The sequence below is a fragment of the Cetorhinus maximus genome, chromosome 10, assembly GCF_964194155.1.
Source record: "Cetorhinus maximus chromosome 10, sCetMax3.hap1.1, whole genome shotgun sequence".
Lineage (NCBI taxonomy): Eukaryota > Metazoa > Chordata > Chondrichthyes > Lamniformes > Cetorhinidae > Cetorhinus > Cetorhinus maximus.
The window spans coordinates 122,507,826-122,528,369 of record NC_135888.1 but is presented as its reverse complement, the minus strand read 5'-3'; the positions used below and the strand labels follow the sequence as shown (position 1 = coordinate 122,528,369).

General features: G+C 44.2%; 2 protein-coding genes and 1 long non-coding RNA gene across 5 annotated transcripts in view; 1 reads left to right on the top strand and 2 right to left on the bottom strand.

Annotated features, from left to right (window-relative positions):
• lars1b (leucyl-tRNA synthetase 1b) overlaps positions 1 to 11,190 on the bottom strand; it is a 79,466-nt gene extending 68,276 nt beyond the window's left edge. The window contains exons 1-2 of the mRNA XM_078551072.1: positions 11,110 to 11,190; positions 4,391 to 4,512 (exon numbers count right to left, since the gene is read on the bottom strand). Coding sequence (XP_078407198.1) covers positions 4,391 to 4,512; positions 11,110 to 11,115 — 128 coding nt within the window. The 5' untranslated portion in view covers positions 11,116 to 11,190. The remainder of the gene's footprint in view (positions 1 to 4,390; positions 4,513 to 11,109) is intronic.
• A 143-nt stretch (positions 11,191 to 11,333) lies between these two features.
• nudcd2 (NudC domain containing 2) lies at positions 11,334 to 19,899 on the top strand. Of its 3 annotated transcripts, none has more exons than XM_078551068.1 (5): positions 11,334 to 11,425; positions 15,674 to 15,864; positions 16,782 to 16,830; positions 17,035 to 17,186; positions 18,663 to 19,899. In XM_078551068.1, the coding sequence occupies exons 2-5, from the start codon at positions 15,676 to 15,678 to the stop codon at positions 18,744 to 18,746; spliced, it is 474 nt and encodes a 157-aa protein (XP_078407194.1). In that variant the 5' UTR covers positions 11,334 to 11,425; positions 15,674 to 15,675; the 3' UTR covers positions 18,747 to 19,899. The 3 variants fall into 3 exon arrangements, with proteins under 3 accessions (XP_078407194.1, XP_078407195.1, XP_078407197.1); XM_078551069.1 differs by lacking the exon at positions 11,334 to 11,425 and adding an exon at positions 11,484 to 11,745; XM_078551071.1 differs by lacking the exon at positions 11,334 to 11,425 and adding an exon at positions 11,484 to 11,883.
• Positions 19,063 to 20,544, bottom strand: LOC144685980 (uncharacterized). The gene is made up of 2 exons (XR_013577827.1): positions 20,168 to 20,544; positions 19,063 to 20,049 (listed from the first exon to the last, which is right to left on the bottom strand). It is a non-coding gene; the product is annotated as an uncharacterized LOC144685980 (long non-coding RNA).

Genomic DNA, 20,544 nt, shown 5'->3' with positions numbered 1-20,544 from the left:
AGTTAAGACTTAACTACTTTTTTGCATAAGAGAATTCGGGATAATAAATAAGAAATTAAAACACTTCTGTAAGTGTTTTTGTATGTTTGTACCTATTGCACAAGACAAACAATTTCTTGTGCTTTAACTCCTCAGCATAATAAAAAGAATGTTTCTAAAGACTTCCATCAATATTCTTGGGAGGTCGAAAGGGTTCTGTGGCCAGAGAAGTTTAGGAAACACTGATTAAGTCACGTTACAGGTCTGTATAATTCAATGTCATGTTATTTTTGCTATTTTCCTCGAGTGGAACACCAGAGTCAACAGGCAACACATTCCCAGACTGCTCCAATGCCAACCTTTCAGTGACCTTGAGGAAAGATTGATCTACAACTCATGTTTACTTGCTTGCCGATTCTTTTTTTAGTTATTCCTGGGAAAATATCTTGTGTCGATCTGGCTTATTTGGCTAGGTAAAGTCATTAACATTTAAATGTCTGTATCTTTTTCAAACAAAATCTTCAGCCAAGTTTTTTTGTCTTCTCCACTCCATTGGAGAAATTATGCCTTCACACCATAATTATTTCCAACTTATTGCAGCATGAGAAGAATTTTTTGTTTGTGCATTCATGGGGTGTGGATGTCATTGGCCGGGCTAGCAGTTGTTGGCTCGGCCAGCATTTATTGCCTATCCCTAATTGCCCTTGAGAAGATGGTGGTGAGCTGCTTTCCTAAACCACTGCAGTCCATGTAGTGTCAGTACACCAAGAATGCTGTTAGGAAGGGAGTTCCAGGATTTTGACCCAGCGACAGTGAAGGAACGGCGACATGTTTCCAAGTCAAGATGGTAAGTGACTTGGAGGCGAACTTCGAGGTGGTAGCATTCCCATGTGTCTGCTGCCTTTGTCCTTCTAGATGGTAGCGGTCGTGAATTTGGAAGGTGCTGTCTAAGGGGCTTTGGTGAGTTCTTGCAGTGCATCTTGTCGATGGTACACACTGCTGCCACTGTGTGCTGGTGGTGGAGGGAGTGAATGTTTGTGGATGGGGTGCCAATCAAGCAGGTTTCTTTGTCCTGGGTGATGTTGAGCTTCTTGAGTGTTGTTGGAGCTGCACTCATCCAGGGAAGTGGAGAATATTCAATCACAGTCCTGACTTGTAGATGGTGGATAGGCTTTGGGGAGTTAGGAGGTAAGCTATTCGCTGCGGGATTCCGAGCCTCGGACCTGCTCTTGTAGCCACAGTATTCATATGGCTAGTACAGTTCAGTTTCTGGTCAACGGGAACCCCCAGGATGTTGATAGTGGGGCATTCAGCGATGGTAATACTATTGAATGTCAAAGGGCAATGGTTAGATTCTCTTGTTGGAGATTGTCATTGCCTGGCACTTGTGTGGTGTGAATGTTACTTGCCACTTGTCAGCCCAAGCCTAGATATTGTCCAGGTCTTGCTGCATTGAGACATGGGCTGCTTCAGTATCTGAGGAGTTGCGAATGGTGCTGAACATTGTACAGACATCAGCAACCATCCCCACTTCTGACCTTATGATGATAGGGAGGTCATTGATGAAACAGCTGAAGATGGTTGGGCCAAGGACACTATGCTGAGGAACTCTTGCAGTGATGTCCTGGAACTGAGATAATTGACCTCCAACAACCACAACCATCTTCATTTGTGCCAGATTTGACACCCACCAGCAGAGATTTTTGCCTCTGAGCCCTACTGACTACAGCTTTGCTAGGGCTCCTTGATGCCACACTCAGTCAAATGCTGCCATGATGTCAAGGAAAGTCACTCTCACTTCACCTCTGGAGTTCAGCTCTTTTTCCCATGTTTGAACCAAGGCTCTAATGCGGTCAGAAGCGAGTGACCATGGCGGAACCCAAACTGAGTGTCAGTGAGCAGATTATTGCTAAGCAAGTGCCATTTGATAGTACTGTTGATGACCCTTTCCATCACTTTACTGATGATCGAGAGTAGACTGATGGGGCGGTAATTGGCTGGGTTGGATTTGTCATACTTTTTGTGTACAGGACATACCTGGGCAATTTTCAACATTGCTGGGTACATGCCAATATTGTAGCTGTACTGGAACAACTTGGCTAGGGGAGCAGCAAATTCTGGAGCACAAGTCTTCAGTGTTATTGCGGGAATATTGTCAGGGTGCATTGCCTTTGCAGTATTCAGTGCCTTCAGCTGTTTCTTGATATCACGTGGAGTGAATCAAATTGGTTGAAGATTGACATCTGTGATGCTGGGGGCCTCAGGAGGAGGCCGAGATGGATCATCCACTTGGCACTTCTGGCTGAAGATTGTTGCAAATGCTTCAGCCTTGTCTTTTGCACTGATGTGTTGGGCTCCCCCATCATTGAGGATGGGGATATTTGCGGAGATTGCTCCTCCAGTGAGTTGTTTAATTGTCCTCCACCATTCACGACTGGATGTGGCAGGGCTTCAGGGTTTAGGTCTGATCTGTTAGTTGTGGAATTACTTAGTTCTGTCTATTACTTGCTGCTTATGCTGTTTGGCACGCAAGTAGTCCTGTGTTGTAGCTTCACCAGGTATGCCCTCCTGCATTCTTCATTGAACCAGAGTTAATCCCTTGCCTTGATGGTAATGGTAGAATGGGGGATATGCCAGGCTATGAGGTTACAGATTGTGGTTGAGTACAATTCTGCTGCTGCTGATGGCCCACAGTGTCTCGAGTTGCTAGATCTGTTCAAAATCTATCCCATTTAGCACGGTGTGCCACACAACGCTATATAGGGTATCCTCAATGTGAAGACGAGACTTCATCTGCACAAGGACTGTACGGTGGTCACTCCTACCGATAGCGTCACAGACAGATGCATCTGCGATAGGCAGGCTGGTGAGGGTGAGGTTGGTGTTGGATGAGGATGTTGCTTCCCTCACCACTTGTTGCATAGCCAGCTTAGCATCTATGTCCTTTAGGTCTCAGCCAGCTTGGTCTGTAGTAGTGTAGTGCTACCAAGCCACTCTTGGTGATGGACATCAAAGTACACTCTGCACCCTTGCCACCCTCAATGCTTCCTCCAAGTGGTGTTCAACATGGAGGAGTACTGATTCATCAGCTGAGGGGTTTTGTGGGGTGGGGGGGTGGAGGCAGTACGTGGTAATCAGCAGGAGGTTTCCTTGCCCATGTTTGACCTGATGCCATGGGGTCTTCATGAGGTCTACAGTTGATGTTGAGGACTCCCAGGGCAATTCCCTCCCATCTGTATACCACTGTTCTGCCACCTCTGCTCAGTCTGTTCTGCCGGTGGGACAGGGCATACCCAGGAATGGTGATGGTGGCATCTGGGACATTATCTGTAAGGTATGATTCTGTGAGTATGACTATGTCACACTCTCCCAATTTTGGCACAAGCCCCCAGGTGTTTTAGTAAGGACTTTGCATGGTCGGCAGGGCCGAGTTTGCTGTTGTCGCTTCCAGTGCCTGGGTTGATGCTGGGTGGTCCGTCCGGCTTCATTTCTTATCCAATTTTCTGATACAACTGGGTGGCTTGCTTGGTCATTTCAGAAGGGCACTTAAGGGTCAACATGTAGGCCAGACCAAATGGGTTTTTACGACAACAGACAATGGTCGTCATTAGACTTTCAATTCCAGATTTTTGAATTCAAATTCCACCAACTGCTGTGGTGGGATTCGAACCAGGGTCCCCAGAACATTATCCTGGGACTGTGGATTATTCGTCCAGGACAATATCACCACGCCACTGCCTCCCCAGCTCATAACCTTTCCAGAGTTTAGTTCATGAACACAATAAAACATACTGGCTACAGTGCTTCTGCATTGCACAAAAGAGAATCAATAGTATCCTCCTTGGGTGGTACCGCGGTGTCACACAATCTGGTTGTTTCCACAGAGCACAGAATATCAGTTGTAAGTATTTTTAGAACAAGAACGTGACACACCTCTAATGGGTACTGTTGCGATTTTAAAAAATTAAGTCAGTTTGCACAACCCGAGCTCAGCCACTCACATCATCTATCAGTATCCCTTCAAATGTCACACCATCCAATTCGGCACATATTGCCTTCATATTCATTGGGTCAAAATCCTAGAACTCCCTACCCAAAAGCATTACTAGAACACCTTCACCACACAGGTTGCAAGGGTTGAAGGTCCACCATCTTCCATGGCAACTTGGGATGGGCAATAAATCTCAGTCTTACCAGTGAAGCCTATACCACAAAAATGAGTTTAAAGGAAAACAAGTCTGAACTAATCAATCATCTGTATTGTTAAGTACTTTAGAAATGATAAATAAGAATGAGATTTGCACTACTTAACAACTTTTTAAAAAATATGCCTTAATCCAAAATCAAAAAAAATATGAAACGTAGCTAAGTGGCAAGTGCAAACAACCTACCTACATTAGTATTAGCTTACCTACTCTCTGCACTCCCTGGCTCGACAGCATCAATCTCAAACAACTTATTTTCTTCCCATTTTTTGTGGATATCCTTCTCAATTCTCTTCAGGTAATCAACCTTAGCGGTTCCCTTGCGTTCCTGTGGAGATGAAAATTCAAAAGATACCAAAAGTTATTAGCTTTCCATATTATCAATATACAGATTTCTCATTGCTAGTCCATAACCTGCCAGCCCTGGCTCAGTGAATAACTGCATATAAAAGATCCTACGGCACCATTCGAGAAGCACCAAAAAGGTTCACCTAGTGCTTTGGTCACATTTATCCATAAACTAATGTTAACAAGAGGCTATTTGGTAATTTATCTCATTGCTGTATCTGTAGGGTTTGCTGTATGCTAATAGACTGCTCCATTAATCTACAATAGCAATCACACTTCAGATGTACTTAGTTGTCATGAAGAGCTTTGCGATTTCCTGAGATTGCGAAAAGCAGTATATAAATGCAAACTCTTCCATTTACATTTTTGCACAGGATAAAATGTCACAATGTAAAAATACCTTGAGGCCAATTCCCTTGGGAGATATAACGTCATGTGATTTAGGCATTGTTTTTTTCTCTCCCCACATTTTACTCACCACTTTGTCTAATCTCTCTTACCAGCTCAAGGCCTGCTACAGAATTACTTCACAGTGATAATGCTAACATCAAATTAAGGTAATAGGCACACAATCGTGGCACCTCAACATTGTAAAACGCTCCTTAAACTTCTCCACCTCTCACTCTTCCTTTAAGACATTCTTTAAAACCAATCCCTTTGACCAAGCTTTTGGTCATTTGTCTAATATCTCATTATATGGCTCAGTGTCAAATTCCGTTTGATAACAGTCATGTGAAGCACCTTGGGATGTTTTACTCGATTACAGGTGCTACCTAAACACAATTGTTGTTGTGGTGATCAAGTTCACTTTCAGTAAGTCCAGTTCATTAGATTTTGGAAGCGATGGTGTTTTATGATAGAAGGGAGACTCAACAAAGATCACTGAAGTAAATAAATTTTACAGACAATAATCATAATATAAATGACAACTTTTGAATTGAGTTATGTACTAAAACTGAAAAATGTTTGTTCTACAATGCCTGGTTAAAACAAAGACCTGAAAAACATAGAAAATAGGAGCAGGAGTAGGTCATTCGGCCCTTTGAGTCTGCGCCACCATTCAATATGATCATGGTTGATTGTCTACCTCAATGCCATACTCCCGCGCTCTCCCCATTCCCCTTGGCACCTTTCAAGTCCAGAAATCTATCTACTTCCTTCTTAGGTATATTCAGTGACTAGGCCTCCACAGCCCTCTGTGGTACAAAATTCCATAGGTTCACCACCCTCTGAGTGAAGAAGTTTCTCCTCATCCCAGTCCTAAATGGTCTACCCTATATTCTGAGACTGTGACCCCTTGTTCTAGACCCCCAGCCAGAGGAAATATCATCCCTGCATCCAGTCTGTCCATCCCTGTCAGGATTTTATATGTTTCAATAAGATCTCCTCTCATTCTTCTAAACTCAAGTGAATACAGGCCTAGTCGGCCCACTCTCTCCTCATACAACAATCCCGCCATTCCAGGAATCAGTCTGGTGAACCTTCGCTGCACTCCCTCTATGGCAAATATATTCTTTCTTAGGTAAGGAGACCAAAACTGCACGCAATACTCCAGGTGTGCTCTCTCCAAGGCCCTGTACAGCTGCAGTAAGACATCCTTGCTCCGGTACTCAAAAATTCTTTCGAGTTATCAACAGTCACAGATTGCAACTCTTTTGAGTACAATCACAGTTCTTGGTTTCCGGGAGTGGGACACGAACCCACAACCTTCTGATTCAAAGGCGAGGGGGCTATGGACTGAGCCACAGCTGACACCTCAATGCTCCTGTACTCAAGTCCACTTGCAATTAAGGCTAACATAACATTTGCTTTAATTGCTTGCTGCACCTGCATGCTTGCTTTCAGTGATTAGTGTACAAGGACACCCAGGTCCCTTTGTACATCAACATTTCCCAATTCATCACCATTTAAATAATACTCTGCCATTCTGTTATTCCTACCAAAGTGGATAACTTCACACTTATCCACTTAATACTGCACCTGCCATGTATTTGCCCATTCACTCAACCTGTCTAAATCACCTTGAAGCCTCTTAACACCCTCCGCATTGCTTACGTTCCCACCAAGTTTTGTGTCGTCAGCAAACGTGAAGATATTACATTTGGTTCCCTCATCCAAATTATTGATATAAAGTGAATAGCTGGGGCCCAAGCACTGAGCCCTGCAGTACCCCACTAGTCACTGCCTGCCACTCCGAAAAAGACTCTTTTATTCCTACCATCTGTTTTCTGCCTGCTAACCAATTTTCAATCCAAGAGCAATAACTATGAGATTCATTGTGAGTAAATGTGCTTTACCACTACAACTATTATAACAAGGTGCAACACAATATTCAGAAGAGGACTTTTGTATTTTGAGAAAGGATTTGTGGTACGCAACCTCTCAAATGTTATTAAGGAGGTTATAGCAGGATACTTCGATAAACATGATTTGGTCAGGCACAGTCAACAAGGCTCTGTGAAAGGGAAATCGTGTTTAATTAATCTGTTCCTGAGATTTTTTGATGAAGGAACATTCAAGGTGGACAAAAGGGAACTGATAGATGTGGAGTACTTGGATTTCCAAAAGGCATTTGGTAAGGTGCCACATCAAAGGTTACTACACATGGTGTAAGGGGTTACTAAGAGCACATGGTGTTAGGGGTAACAAATTAACATGGTTGGCTAACAGGAAGCAGAGAGTTGGGATAAATGGGTCTTCTTCGGATTGGTAAGCTGTAACTAGTGGAGTGCCACAGGGATAAGTGCTGGGTCCTCAACTATTTACAATCTATATCAATGACTTGGATAAAGAGAGCGAAAGTAGCTAAATTTGCCGATGACACCAAGGTAGTTGGAAAGTAAGTTGCCAAGAGGAGGTACAGAGTCTGCAAAGTGATATAAACAGGTTAAGAGAGTGGGCAAAAATTTGGCAGCTGGAGTATAATGTGGGAAAATGTGAACTTGTCCACTTTAGCAGGAAGAGTAGAAAAGCAGTATACTATTCAAATAGAGAAACGTTGCAGAACTCAGAGGTATAGAGGGATGGATCTAGGTGTCCTGGTTCATGACTCATGAAGTTAATATGTAGGTACAGTAAGCGATTAGAAAGGCAAATGGAATGTTGGCATTTATTATAAGAGGAATGGAATATAAAAGTAGGGAAGTTTTGCTACAGCTGTTCGGGGCATTGATGAACTACATCTGGAGTACTCTCTCAGCTGATGAATCGGTGCTCCTCCATGTTGAACACCACTTGGAAGAAGCACTGTGGGTGGCAAGGGCACAGAGTGCACTCTGGGTGGGGGACTTCAATGTCCAGCACCAAGAGTTGTTCGGTAGTACCATGACTGACCAAGCTGGCCGAGTCCTAAATGACATAACTGCCGGACTGGGTCTGCAGCAGGTGGTGAGGAAACCAACAAGCGGGAAAAACATATTTGACTTCATCCTCACTAACCTGCCTGCCGCAGATACATCTGTCCATGACAGTCATTGTGGAGACCAAGTCCCGCCTTCACATTGAGGATACCCTCCATCATTTTGTGTGGCACTACCATTGCGCCAAATGGGACAGATTTTGAACAGATCTTGCAATTCAAGACTGGGCATCCATGAGGCGCTCTGGGCCATCAGCAGCAGCAGAATTGTACTCAAACACAATCTGTAACCTCACGGCCCGGCATATCCCCCACTCTACCATTACCATCAAGTCAGGGGATCAGCCCTGGTTCAATGAGGAGTGAAGGAGGGCATGCCAGGAGCAGCACCAGGAATACCTAAAAATGAAGCTCTAACACAGGACTACATGCGTGCCGCACAGCATAAGCATCAAGTGATAGGCAGAGCTAAGTGATCCCATCACCAGATCTAAGCTCTGCAGAAACAGAAATACTGGAAAAACTCTAAGCTCTGCAGTCCTGTCACATCCAGTCGTGAATGGTAGTGAACAATTAAACAACTCACTGGAGGAGGAGGCTCCAAAATATCCCCACCCTCAATGATGGAGGAGCCCAGCACATCAGTGCAAAAGGTAAGGCTGGAGCATTTGCCACAATCTTCAGCCAGAAATGCCGAGAGAATGACCCATCTCGGCCGCCTCTGGAGGTCCCTAGTATCACAGATGCCAGACTTCAGCCAATTCAATTCACTCCATGTGATAGCAAGAAACAGCTGAAGGCACTGGATACTGCAAAAGCTATGGGCCCTGACAATATTCTGGCAATAGTACTGAAGACTTGTTCTCCAGAACTTGCTGCGCCCCTAGCCAAGCAGTTCTATTATAGCTACAACGCTGGCATCTACTCGGCTATGTGGAAAATTGCCCAGGTACGTCCTGTACACAAAAAGCAGGACAAATCCAATCCGGCCAATTATTGCCCCATTAGTCTACACTCCATCGTCAGTAAAGTGATGGAAGGGGTCACCAACAGTGCTATCAAGTGGCACTTACTTAGCAATAATCTGCTCACTGATGCTCAGTTTGGGTTCCGCCAGAGCCACTCAGCTCCTGACCTAATTACAGCCTTGGTTCAAACATGGACAAAAGGGCTGAGCTCCCAAGGCGAGGTGAGTGATTGCCCTTGACATCAAGTCAACATTTGACCAAGTGCAGCATCAAGTAGGCCTAGCAAAACTGGAATCAATGGGAATTGGGGGGAAATCTCTCCACTGGTTGGGGTCATACCTAGCACAAAGGAAGATGTTTGTGGTTGTTGGAGGTCAATCATCTGAGCTCCAGGACATCACTGCAGGAGTTCCTCAGGGTAGTGTCCTCGGCTCAACCATCATCAGCTGCTTCATCAATGACCTTCCTTCCATCATAAGGTCAGAAGTTGGGATGTTTGCTAATGATTGCATTATGTTCAGCACCATTTGCAATTCCTCAGATACTGAAGTAGTCCATGTCCAAATGCAGCAAGGCCTGGACAATACCCAGGCTTGGGCTGACAAGTGGCAAGTAACATTCATGCCGCACAAGTGTCAGGCAGTGACAATCTCCAACAAGAGAGAATCCAACCATCGAACCTTGATGTTCAATGGCATTACCATCACTGAGTTTCCCCCACAATCAACATCCCTGGGGTTACCATTGACCAGAAACTGAACTGGATTAGCGATATAAATACTATGGCTACGAGAGCAGGTCAGAGGCCAGGAATTGTGTGATGAGCAATTCACCTCCTGACTCCCCAAAGCCTGTCCATCATCTACATGACACAAGCCAGGAGTGTGATGGAATACTCTTCATTTGCCTGGATGAATGCAGCTCCCACAACATTCAAGAAGCTTGACACCATCCAAGAAAGTGCAGCCCGCTTGATTGGCACCACATCGACAAACATTCACTCCCTCCACCACCAACGCACCATAGCAGCAGTGTGTACCATCTACAAGATGCACTGCAGGAATTCACCAAGGCTCCTTCGACAGCACCTTCCAAACCCATGACCACTCCCATCTAGAAGGACAAGGACAAGATACATGGGAACACCACCACCTGGAAGTTTCCCTCCAAGTCACTCACCATCCCGACTGGGAAACATATCACTGTTCCTTCACTGTCGCTGGGTCAAAATCCTGGAGCTCCCTTCCTAACAGCACTGTGAGTGTACCTACACCACATGGACTGCAGCAGTTCAAGAAGGCTGCTCCCCACCACCTTCTCAAGGGCAACTAGGGATGGGCAATAAATACTGGCCCAGCCAACGAAGCCCACAACCCGTGAATGAATAAAGAAAAAGTCAGATAGGTAAACACAAAAAGGTCCTACAAATGACTATTAGCTAAATGACCTATTAATCTTCGTTGAGCGATGAAGAGGAGGCCAGCCCACAAAAAGCTTCCCTGCTATTCTGCAAATAGTGCCATTGGATCTTTACTGTTCTGCTGCATAACAGGTTATCGAGGTAACAGTACCTCAAACAAATACAACACCCCTTCATTACCACATTGAAGTATAAATCTGGAGCACATGCTCAACTCCTGGGATTGAACATACAACGTTGTGCATCAAGGTGGTGTTGGTATTATGAAGTGACTTTCACAACTTCAGGGCATCCCAAAGCATTCTACAGTCAAGGAAGTACTTTTGAAGCGCAGTACCTGTTGCAAAGTTTGGAATCATAGCATCCACCTTGTGCACAGCAAGTTCCCACAAACAACAATGTGATAATGGCCAGATGATCAGTTTAGCGTCTCACCCGGCAGGACAGCACCTCCGACAGTGCAGCGCTCCCTCAGTACCGCACTGGAGGGTCAGCCTCAGTTTCTGTGCTGAAGTCTCTGGCGTGGGACTCGAATCCAGGACCTGAGTGCGGCCAGCGGAGCTGCTATCGCTGAGTGTGGGCTCAACAAGTCTTACCGAACTCAGGAACCCACCCCCTACCCCCGGGGAATGTCCCTCCTGCGGGGCCTGGCGACATATCAAGTGCACTCACCCCCCCCACCGGCCTGTTAGACAGGGTGAGGAGCGGGACTTTCACTCGAAAACCCCCTCATGCTCAGACCCCCATGTAAGATCGATTATAATAACGGACGGGGGCGGTCACAACAACAAACACGTGTGTGCATTAGGACTCCAGAAGGTTAACACTCACCGTCATGTCTAGTCGTTTGCCAGATGCCCGGCTTCACTCACCCACCGTATGGGAGAACGAGGTCGGGGGGGGGGGGGGAGGCGGGGGTGGGCGGCTCTACCAAACGCGCCTGCGCGGCGCTGTCGAGCGGCATGCTGGGAGAAGTAGTCTTTTTGTCCCAGGCTTTAACCGGTCACCACACGGCCCCAGTCACATGTATAGCCTACAAATCCCAGAACACACTGCGAACAGTCCGTCACCTCTACCCTTCCCCCGGCCCCTACCTCACCACCATTACATTCCCTTCCCCCCCACCCCCTCCACCCCAAGCTCGCCGGTAAGAAGCTGTCATCTCACATATACAGTTCAGTCATTTCAATAGTTACTGTTTACTGGTGATTATCGCTATCGTTCATCGCAGCTTTTTTATGGAAGATGTGTGTTCAGAGAGGGGAGGGTATGTGTTAGGTTTTATGACAGTGTCGTAAAACCACTCTCACTTCTGGCCAGAGAGGCAATGCTTGGATTAAACCTGAGAGTCTCACACATGGGCTCCCAGAATATTTAATTAGAAGAAACAAAAACAGGAAAAGGTGGAACAACTCAGCAGGTCTGACAGCATCTGTGGAGAGGGAAACAGAGTTAACGTTTCGATCCGTATCACCCTTCTTCATTTAATTAGAAGAGTTTGTGAATTGATTTGTTAATCAGAGAAGAACTTGGAGATGGCATTTTTGACCATATTTTGAAGTGCACTAGATTAATATTCAATAATACTAATTAATATTACAGAAGGTAAGTGCTGCATGAATTCAAGGGCAGAGTTGTACCCCGCACTAGTTTCGATTGTCTGGATTGGTCAGAGAGGAATTTTGCTGATTCTACCCTCCTGCAGCCCCAGATTGGCCTATGTTTTTATCTGTTTTTTTCTTTCCTCTCCCTGGTTGCTGCATGTTTTTTGAGTGGTGAGTATCTATGTTATGACAAAGAAGGGGCAGGATTTTTAGGTCCCAATGTAGCCGGAGACACAATGGGTGGGAAAATTGGCACATGTTGGTTTCATGTTGCCATTCCTGCCACCAGCAATTTTCTTCTGTACAGGAGAAGGTGGCACTTCCTACCAGATTTAGGAACAATGCCAATTAATCTTGTTAGCGAGCTCATTGTCAGCCAGTTTGGGATTTTGATGGCGCACGAATTGCACGCTGGATCAGGGGCTGACTAGGTGCGTGGAAGTGACAACACAGCAGAGAGGCAGTCATGGCTGCATCATCAACTTGGGTGTGCCTACAAAAGGGAGCACTGCTAAGAGGGACACTCAATCCCTCTGTACACCACTCAGTACACAGGTGCCATCAGTTGTGTGGAGGTTGCAGGGAGAGTGGTGGTGTACGCACTTGGTTAGGTAGCTTTGGCCCCTCTAGCATCACAGGGACAAAAGAGGAAGGTTTCAGATATTATTGTGAGTGCAACTGAGTGTAAGTAAGGCAACAACTAGTAATGGGAGCATAATTCTCAGATATTGTGTTCAATGGTGATGAGCAACATCAGCAGCAGAGCCAGAGCTCTGCATGAGGAAGGTGTGGAGAGGGGCAGAAAGGCAACAGAGGCCTTGGTGTACCGCCAAAGATGGAGCTACCTGGACATGCCCAAAAACCAGTGCCATTGCAGACCGCATCTTTCCAGATTATCGCTGAGATTTGTGCCCTTGTCGCAAAACACTTCACACCTCACATGCCCTGCCAGTAGTTGTCAAAAATCACTGTGCCATTGAACTTCTTTGCCTTTGGCTCCTTCCAAGGATTAGCTACAGACCTTGGTGTGTCCTGCAAGCGACGGCATACCATTGCATCCTGCAGGTCACTGATGCTCTCTTCTCTGATCTGGGCACTTCACCCAATTTTGGATAGGTGAGGCCTCACAAGCACAGTGGGATTTACCCTTGTCACTGGATTCACATAGGTGCAGGGTATCATCGATTATGCCCATATGGCCATCAAGGTGCCAAGTGACTGGCCAGTGAGAATCATCAACAGGAAGGGCTTCCACTTTCAACGTGTAATTGGCCTGCGGCCACAAGAGTTACGTGCAAGTGCTTGTTTCCTGGCAGCTGTCATGATGCCTTTGTATTTTGGCTGTCCAGGGTACCATTCCGTTCCCAAATTCTGTGGTTGGATTCTAGTGAACAAGGGATATGCTTAAAGAGTTGGCTGCTCACCTCTTGATATGACTACGAGACAGAGGCACAGAAGCGGTACAAGCACAGACATTGAGTAGGCCATCGAACTTCAGAAGATGTGGTTCCAGTGCCTGGACCAATCAAATAGCACACCCTCCAGTACATTCTGGCAAGGTTCTTTCACATTGTCGTGGCCTGTTGTGCTATTCATAGCATAGCCCTCCAGAGAGGTGTGGACCCTTAAGAGGGTGAGGCCCTGGAATTATACAGTTCAACAGAGGACATGAAAAAGGAGGAAGAAGAGGAAGGTACAGAACAGAAAGATGCTCGGACTGCCTTCTATGTGGATCAGCCTTGCACAGGAATCGAGGATCTAGTGAGGGAGCCATCAACATCAGGGATCATCTGAATAGGCATGTTCTAGGTGAGCCCTTCTAACCCAGGAGGATAGCATGGTCTAGGATTCACTTTGAGCTGCCTGTGAGGACATTTACATTGAAGTTGCTGCCTTGGATGGATCCATTCTCACCGCCAATGAATGAGGCACTTCTGTCCAGCAATCTCACTGTCCTATTGGACAAATACTTATGCTTCCCTTTGCTATTCCATCCCTCATTTCCAGTTTGATGTGTGTCTGCTTGCGGCTGAGATGCATATGTTGGTTTTCCTTGTCATGAAGATTCCAGCATAGGCAACCTCCATCACGGTCCTGCTGCATTGCTGGCCCTTCAGTCAGAGGGGCCAAGGAGACCGACAATGATTGTTTCCCATTAGGGGTGGCTCCCTCATCTTCCTTGGTGACTTGTTAGGGTGTAACTGGCATCCAGTCCAAAGGTCTTTGTGCCATTGGCACCTCTGGTCAATGCGACAGAGCATTGCATGCACTCTCTGCATACCAGTGCACTGCTCCTGCATCCACTCATTGCTACTGTAAATTGCACACTGTGAGGTTGGCCACCCTCTCATTAGAGGAGCTCATGCGTTCAAAGCCCTAAGTCCATGAGCTGGATGCAGTCCTCGGTTCTCAACCCATGAGCCCACACTGCTTCATGGAACTCCTGACATGAGAACGCATTTCTTGTTGCTGGTCTAAGTCAAGCCTCCTTTCTTGTGACTCCCGAGGCCCAGCATCTACTCCCAGCTAAGCATGGATGTGTCTGTCCTCCATCATCAGAGGCAGCTGTGGGCATGCTTCTCTCACTCTCACTGGTGATCTTCTGTTCATCTAGTGCCACCCTTTCTGAGCACGCACAAGAATCCACAGATGTGAGTGTATCTGCACTGGTGGAGGATGAGCCCGTAAGATGTGCTGACTCTGCTGTCTTGCTTTCTTCTGATGGTCATGGGGCTGAGACAGGACACAGGCGTTCGTCCTTTTCGTCAGGACGTGTAGGAGATGCAAGAAAGAGATCATAACAACTAGCCTTTGATAGCAGAAACCATTGCAGTGCTGAGGCTTCCTAATGCAGCTGAGTCTTTGGCGTGTTGTCAGATGTGGAGGAGTGCATTCGACCCTTCATCTAAAGATTACAATAACATTTCAGCCTCTCTTCCGGGTAAGCCCTTCTCTCCTTTCCCAACTTGCTCCTGTGGGGTCAGCAAGACCTGCAAGAACAAAAGAGAGATCAATAAAACGTCAGACCTGAAATGTTAACACTGTTTGCCCAGAGACTGCCTGACCTGCTGAGTTCCAGCATTTTTATTTTACCTCTGCCTTTCCTGCTGTCTCCCTGGCTTCTGCATCTCCTCTTTCAAACTTCAGCCTCAGTCATGACTGCCTTGATGCCTTTTAAATTGGTCCTGCACTTGCAGTGTCCATCTCCATCCTGTACCCAATAGGCCACCCAACCCACCCTCCAGCCAACTAGCAGCCCGCCTCCGCAAAAATTGCAGGCTGTGACTATTCCCCCCACCCCCCCACCCCAAAAACCGCCCCAGGGGCAGGGTCGAGACCTGGGAATGGCCCCAGTGTCGATTTGGTTTCCCAACCCTGGAGGGAAAATCCTGCCCAAGATGTGGGACAGATTGGATGCACGAGAGCGTCTTTAGCCATCCGTTGTTGTTTTCTATGCATGTCTTGGTTGAACTTTAATTTTTGAAGCTAATAAATACTAAAGGAATGACTACAGAATAACAAAATAATGTTCAACATGGTTTTAATTTCTGTAGCTCAAAACTGGTAAAGGAATGATCCCAATGTTATAAATGTGTTTAATGCTGAATATATCCAGATATAAAACGTGTCCGACCTTTAGAATAGCTACTATTAAAGTTATATAACTGCCATTGGTTAGTTTCTGCATAATTTTCTAGTGATATTACCAAGACCAACTATTAGCATTTGTCATAGTTCGACATAATTATATCCTTGTTTGCAGTACTTTTGATCTGTTTTTAATTTTCAAGTCATGTCAGTTCACTTTGATGAAAGAAGTGGGACCGTGCGTTGTAAGACCCCATGGGGTGAATGGTATCAAACCATGGAAGAAGTTTTCATTGATGTCCAGGTTCCAGTTGGAACATCTGCAAAAGAAATCAAGTGTAGCCTGGGGAGTAAAGATATCACATTGTCTGTCAAGGGGAAAGAGATGCTGAAGGTAAACAGATCCCTTACCTCTCCTGGTTCTTTCACTTCACATGAGGCTGATTCATTTTGGTTTGAAAACCTAACCTAGTTGATGCATTTCATTTTTAAATGAACACACGTGTCAGTTTAAATAGGTTTGTCATCTCACTTTTCTGATAATAGATCTGACATAATAGCTCCCGCCTCTTAATAGGGAGATAAGGTAGAAATGCGAGGCTTTGAATTGACAACCTGATATTGAAACAGGACAAGACTATTGAAATACTGAAAAAAGAAACATTTTTCTCTGCAGATTCTGACATGCATGCTGTGTATTTCCCAATGTTCTGTTCTTATTTTAAAATACTATATTTTTCCCACCTCTCTTATCTTGGGAAACATTAGTTGTTCATGAGAATTTTCATTGGAACTCCAGCCTTGATCCTGAGCTCTAATCTGTTTTAGACTTGGCAAAAGGTGGCAACCATACAGGCTAAAGATTGAGTACGATTACTTGTATAATTAGACATATACAGAGGAATCTAGTAATTCTTTAAAGAGACTGTTTGAATAAGTGCATGACGTGGATTATTATGTAATGGCATGTAAACTATATAGAGTGCTATACTACTTGCATGTAAAAAAAGAAAAAAAATGGCATTCAGATAGTGTTTCATGTTCTCTTGAACATCCTAAAATCTTTCATAGCCAGCTATAAAGTGTTATCATTGAAAGATAGCACCTCTGACAATGCAGCAATCTTCTAATACTGCACTGAAATGGTTTATTGTGTGTTCGACTAGGCCTTGAACTCAAAAATTTCTGACTCCAGCAAGACTGCTGTCATTGAGTCGAAATGACATGATGTGTAAAATTAAAAAGGAGAAAATTGTCAACTTTCGTAAATTTAATCCTGATTGTTATGGGTGAATCTCACTTGATTTTCAGGGGAAACTCTATGATTCTACTGTTTCTGATGAAGGAACCTGGACACTAGGTAGGGAACAATCTTAAAATGTTACCTTTAAAAATGATAAGCTTTTTCTGCCTTTAGCATTTCAGTATGAGAACATGTGATACCCCTCCACTCTGTATCTAAACAAAATATTTTTAAAGGACTAAAGAAATAAGGGAATTTAGAAATATATATTTTCAACTGTTATTTTCTTCCGCCTCCAACAAAACATATACTTTCTGACAGAGGACAAGAAACAGGTGTGTATTGTGCTGAGGAAAAGTAACCGAGAAGCTGGGAACTGCTGGCCTTCATTGCTGGAAGGGCAGTATAATGCTGACCCCTTGCTGCAAGATGAAATGCAGAAGAAACTCACACTGGAAAGGTTCCAACGGGAGGTGAGTAATGGTACCTGTTGCATAATTTGTATCTTGTATATGTGCAGAGATAACACTAGTTTCTATGACTGTAACAGGCTTTATTCACAGTGCTTAGAAATGTCTGCTCCATACTTCTAGCTCTAGCTTCCAGCTCTTTCTACAACTTTATTCACATTTCTTTGATTCCACACCCAAGCTTAACCATTCAAGTACAGTGAACATCAACGGTAATCAGACTCACATAATCAAATACAGAACAATTGAACACTAAAGTACCCTGCAAAATAAAGTTCCCTGGTTGGGTAATATCAGCAGGTTACAACTGGATCTGTTCTGTTGCCTAGGGTCTTAAATAAATATGATGAGAAGAAGATGTAAAGTAGACAAGTTAGTAACAGAATACACTAACTACAAAAGCTTCTGATGGCCAAAAAGCTAAGCTTGCCTCAGAAAATAGTTATAAATGTCTGCATCTTAATAATCAGACATACTGTTTTTGTAATTTCTTAATTTCACTAATCACGCCCATTGTTTCTATCAGTGCCTTTGTGCCTGTGCAGCATGACTTGACTTTTGCAATTCTTCTGGAAGTGCACTGCACTAAAGATTGGAAATTATCCTTTTTTGGGAGCAAGGTGCAATACTAAGAGTTGAAAGTATTATAACTTTAAATTGATGGAGTGGCTGCAATATTCTCTGGTCAGTAGCCTACTAACAGTGACAACACGCAGAGTGAAGAATGGCCACTTGACTGAAATACCAGAGGTGGTCTGTGGTATTTCCCCTTTATCCTCTTCTATGTATGAGCTTATGTTATGTACTATTCTCTAAGAAAATGACAATGTCATGGAGAGGCGAGAAAAACTGGCAGGGTGGAACTTGCTATTGTTGGGCAGCAGCATTACTCTGGAGGCAAAGATGTCAAAATTGATCACTTGACTGCCCCTTCCAGCCAGGGAGAGTGTGGAGAAGGTGGAAAAGAGGAAAAGTTACAATTTCCTTAACAAAATGGGGAAAAATTGAAACGGACAACATAAGAGACAGGATGGATAAACTGACACTGATTGGGGGATGTGAGGCAGATGCTTGCAAGTGGTTGTAGACATGGTATTTCAGAAACGTGAAGGGGATAACTTTGAGACGAAAAAAGTACTTTGGAGATGAGGAGTTGGAATCTTTGATACTGAGGATGAGATTTAAAGCAACAATATAGCAAGGCAAATAATGAAAGAGGTCACAAAGCTGAAATTTTGCTTGACTTTTCAACTCTTGACACCCCACCCCACAACAGGCCCCTACCCATCCCACCAAAGTTAATCAATCATTTATCCCTGCTGCGAATTGACATTTTTCAGCAGGCTAAGCCTTTTTCATTGTGACAAAGAAAGATGTTTCTGGAGATCACACTGGAAACTGAAGATTATTCATGTTGGAAAATCACAAACATTTAAAAACTTAATCAGTATAATGGGCTTTCATTTTCCTCCTACACAGCATCCCGGCTTTGACTTTAGTGGAGCTGACATTTCTGGAAACTATGCTGGTGGAGGTCCAGATTTCTCAAATCTGGGAAAGTGAAGAAGACTTAAAGACATGAAAAGTGGTGACTGAGTTGCTCCTACAGAGCATTAATGTACTTTGAGAAGAACAGCGCAGAAGACAAGCCTTTGAAGCGCATGAAGGACTTAATGACCCAAAACTTGCTGGGAAAATAAGGGCAAGTTCACAAAGCACACTGTTATTGGTGTTTAAATAACCCAGGAATTTGTGTTGAGGAAGAAATATGCCATGAGTTGTGAACTGCCAAAAATTGCTGGACAATTTGAAATGCACCATTGTTGGCCTTGCAAAAACAGGAGCTTGCTGTCACCCTCCCCTTGAATTTCAAAAAGTTGCTGGATTTGTACCGTAAATGTAATGAAACACACCACTTAGAGTTCGGCAGCTATTTCACGTCAGAGCCCTGTTAAATGGGGCACTCAAACTCGGAAACTCAGAAAGAGAACAATTAAGACTGGAGTCTCAACTCCTATGAGTATTAAATTGTCCTCAAAGGCTTTTCAAATTATATATATATATATTTAAAATTGTTTGCTTTTCATTAGTCCCTTTTCTCCATCTCCCAATCCCACCTTTATTCCTCTTTTTATGTCTTTGTACCTAATTTGGCTCACATTCACCCTATTCCCTTCTCTGCCATGCACTGTTTCTTTCTCCTCTTAACTAAAACAATAAGATAAAGTAAATTTGACAAAAGTGCCCCCTTTTTTTAAAGAGGCGCATAAACAATAAAAACTGATCTTTTGTTTTTAAAAATAAAGGAAACGTAATTAAATTCAGAATATCAGCTACAGTCTCGACAGTGCAGTCCTTGCAGTGCCCACTGGTCAGGGAAGGCCTGAAGCGTACTGATGGAAACTGTGCGCTCCTTCTCCAGGGCTACCCAGGTGCCGAAGAGAGGCAGGCAGAGCGTTCACCCCCACTTTTTTGGCCTGTTTCTTTCGCTGTCCCTGTAAGATGATCATGTAGTTTACCATATTGCTGTTGGCGTGTCATAATTGATTCCAGTGATTTGCGGCGCTAAAATAATTGGAGACGAAGGTTGAGGAGGAAAATCCATCTCGTGCTGTTGGCCACAAAATGCCTGTCTCCAGCAAATTCTGGGCCACAGATATGTGAGCTTTAAAATGAATTTTACTGCTTCAAAAATAAAATTCTGCACAAGAATTCATATATTTCTTGTTTATGGTATGTTTAATTCGGGTATGCGTTTCTAAATTATTAGGACATTCTGCGAAATCTTGCACCAATATTTTGACTTGTTCTGGTTTAGGTTGATCTGAACAGTTGCCTGACAATTTTGATATGAAACCAGAAAATGCTGGAAATGCTCAGCAGGTCAGGCAACAGCTGCCAAGAGAGAAACAGAGTTAACTTTTCAGGTTGATGACTGATCTGAAACTTTAACTCTCTTTTTCTCTCTGCAGCTGCTCCTTGACCTGCTGAGTATTTCCAGCATGTTCTGGTTTTATTTCAGAGTTCTACATCTGCAGTATTTTGCTGTTGTGCCTCTGATCTTCAACATAAGAGGAATTCACCAAATATGTTGTTTAACTTGATAAATCTTAGGCTAAAGGAGTTTGGGGAATAAAAAGCAAGGTATGGTGTTATTTTGTTGTCTTTGTTTTTTTTTAAATTATTAAATAGTTCAGTTGTGTGTGCAGTGCCATGCCATGGTGCTGTGAGAATTCCAGTTGGTAATACAATATTGCAGCTTTCCACCCAAATAGGATTCCTGTTCCTTTTTTTCAATATTCCTGCTGGAATTATGGTCTTGGTTGTTCATTTTGATTTTTTTTACAAAATAAAGTTTCAA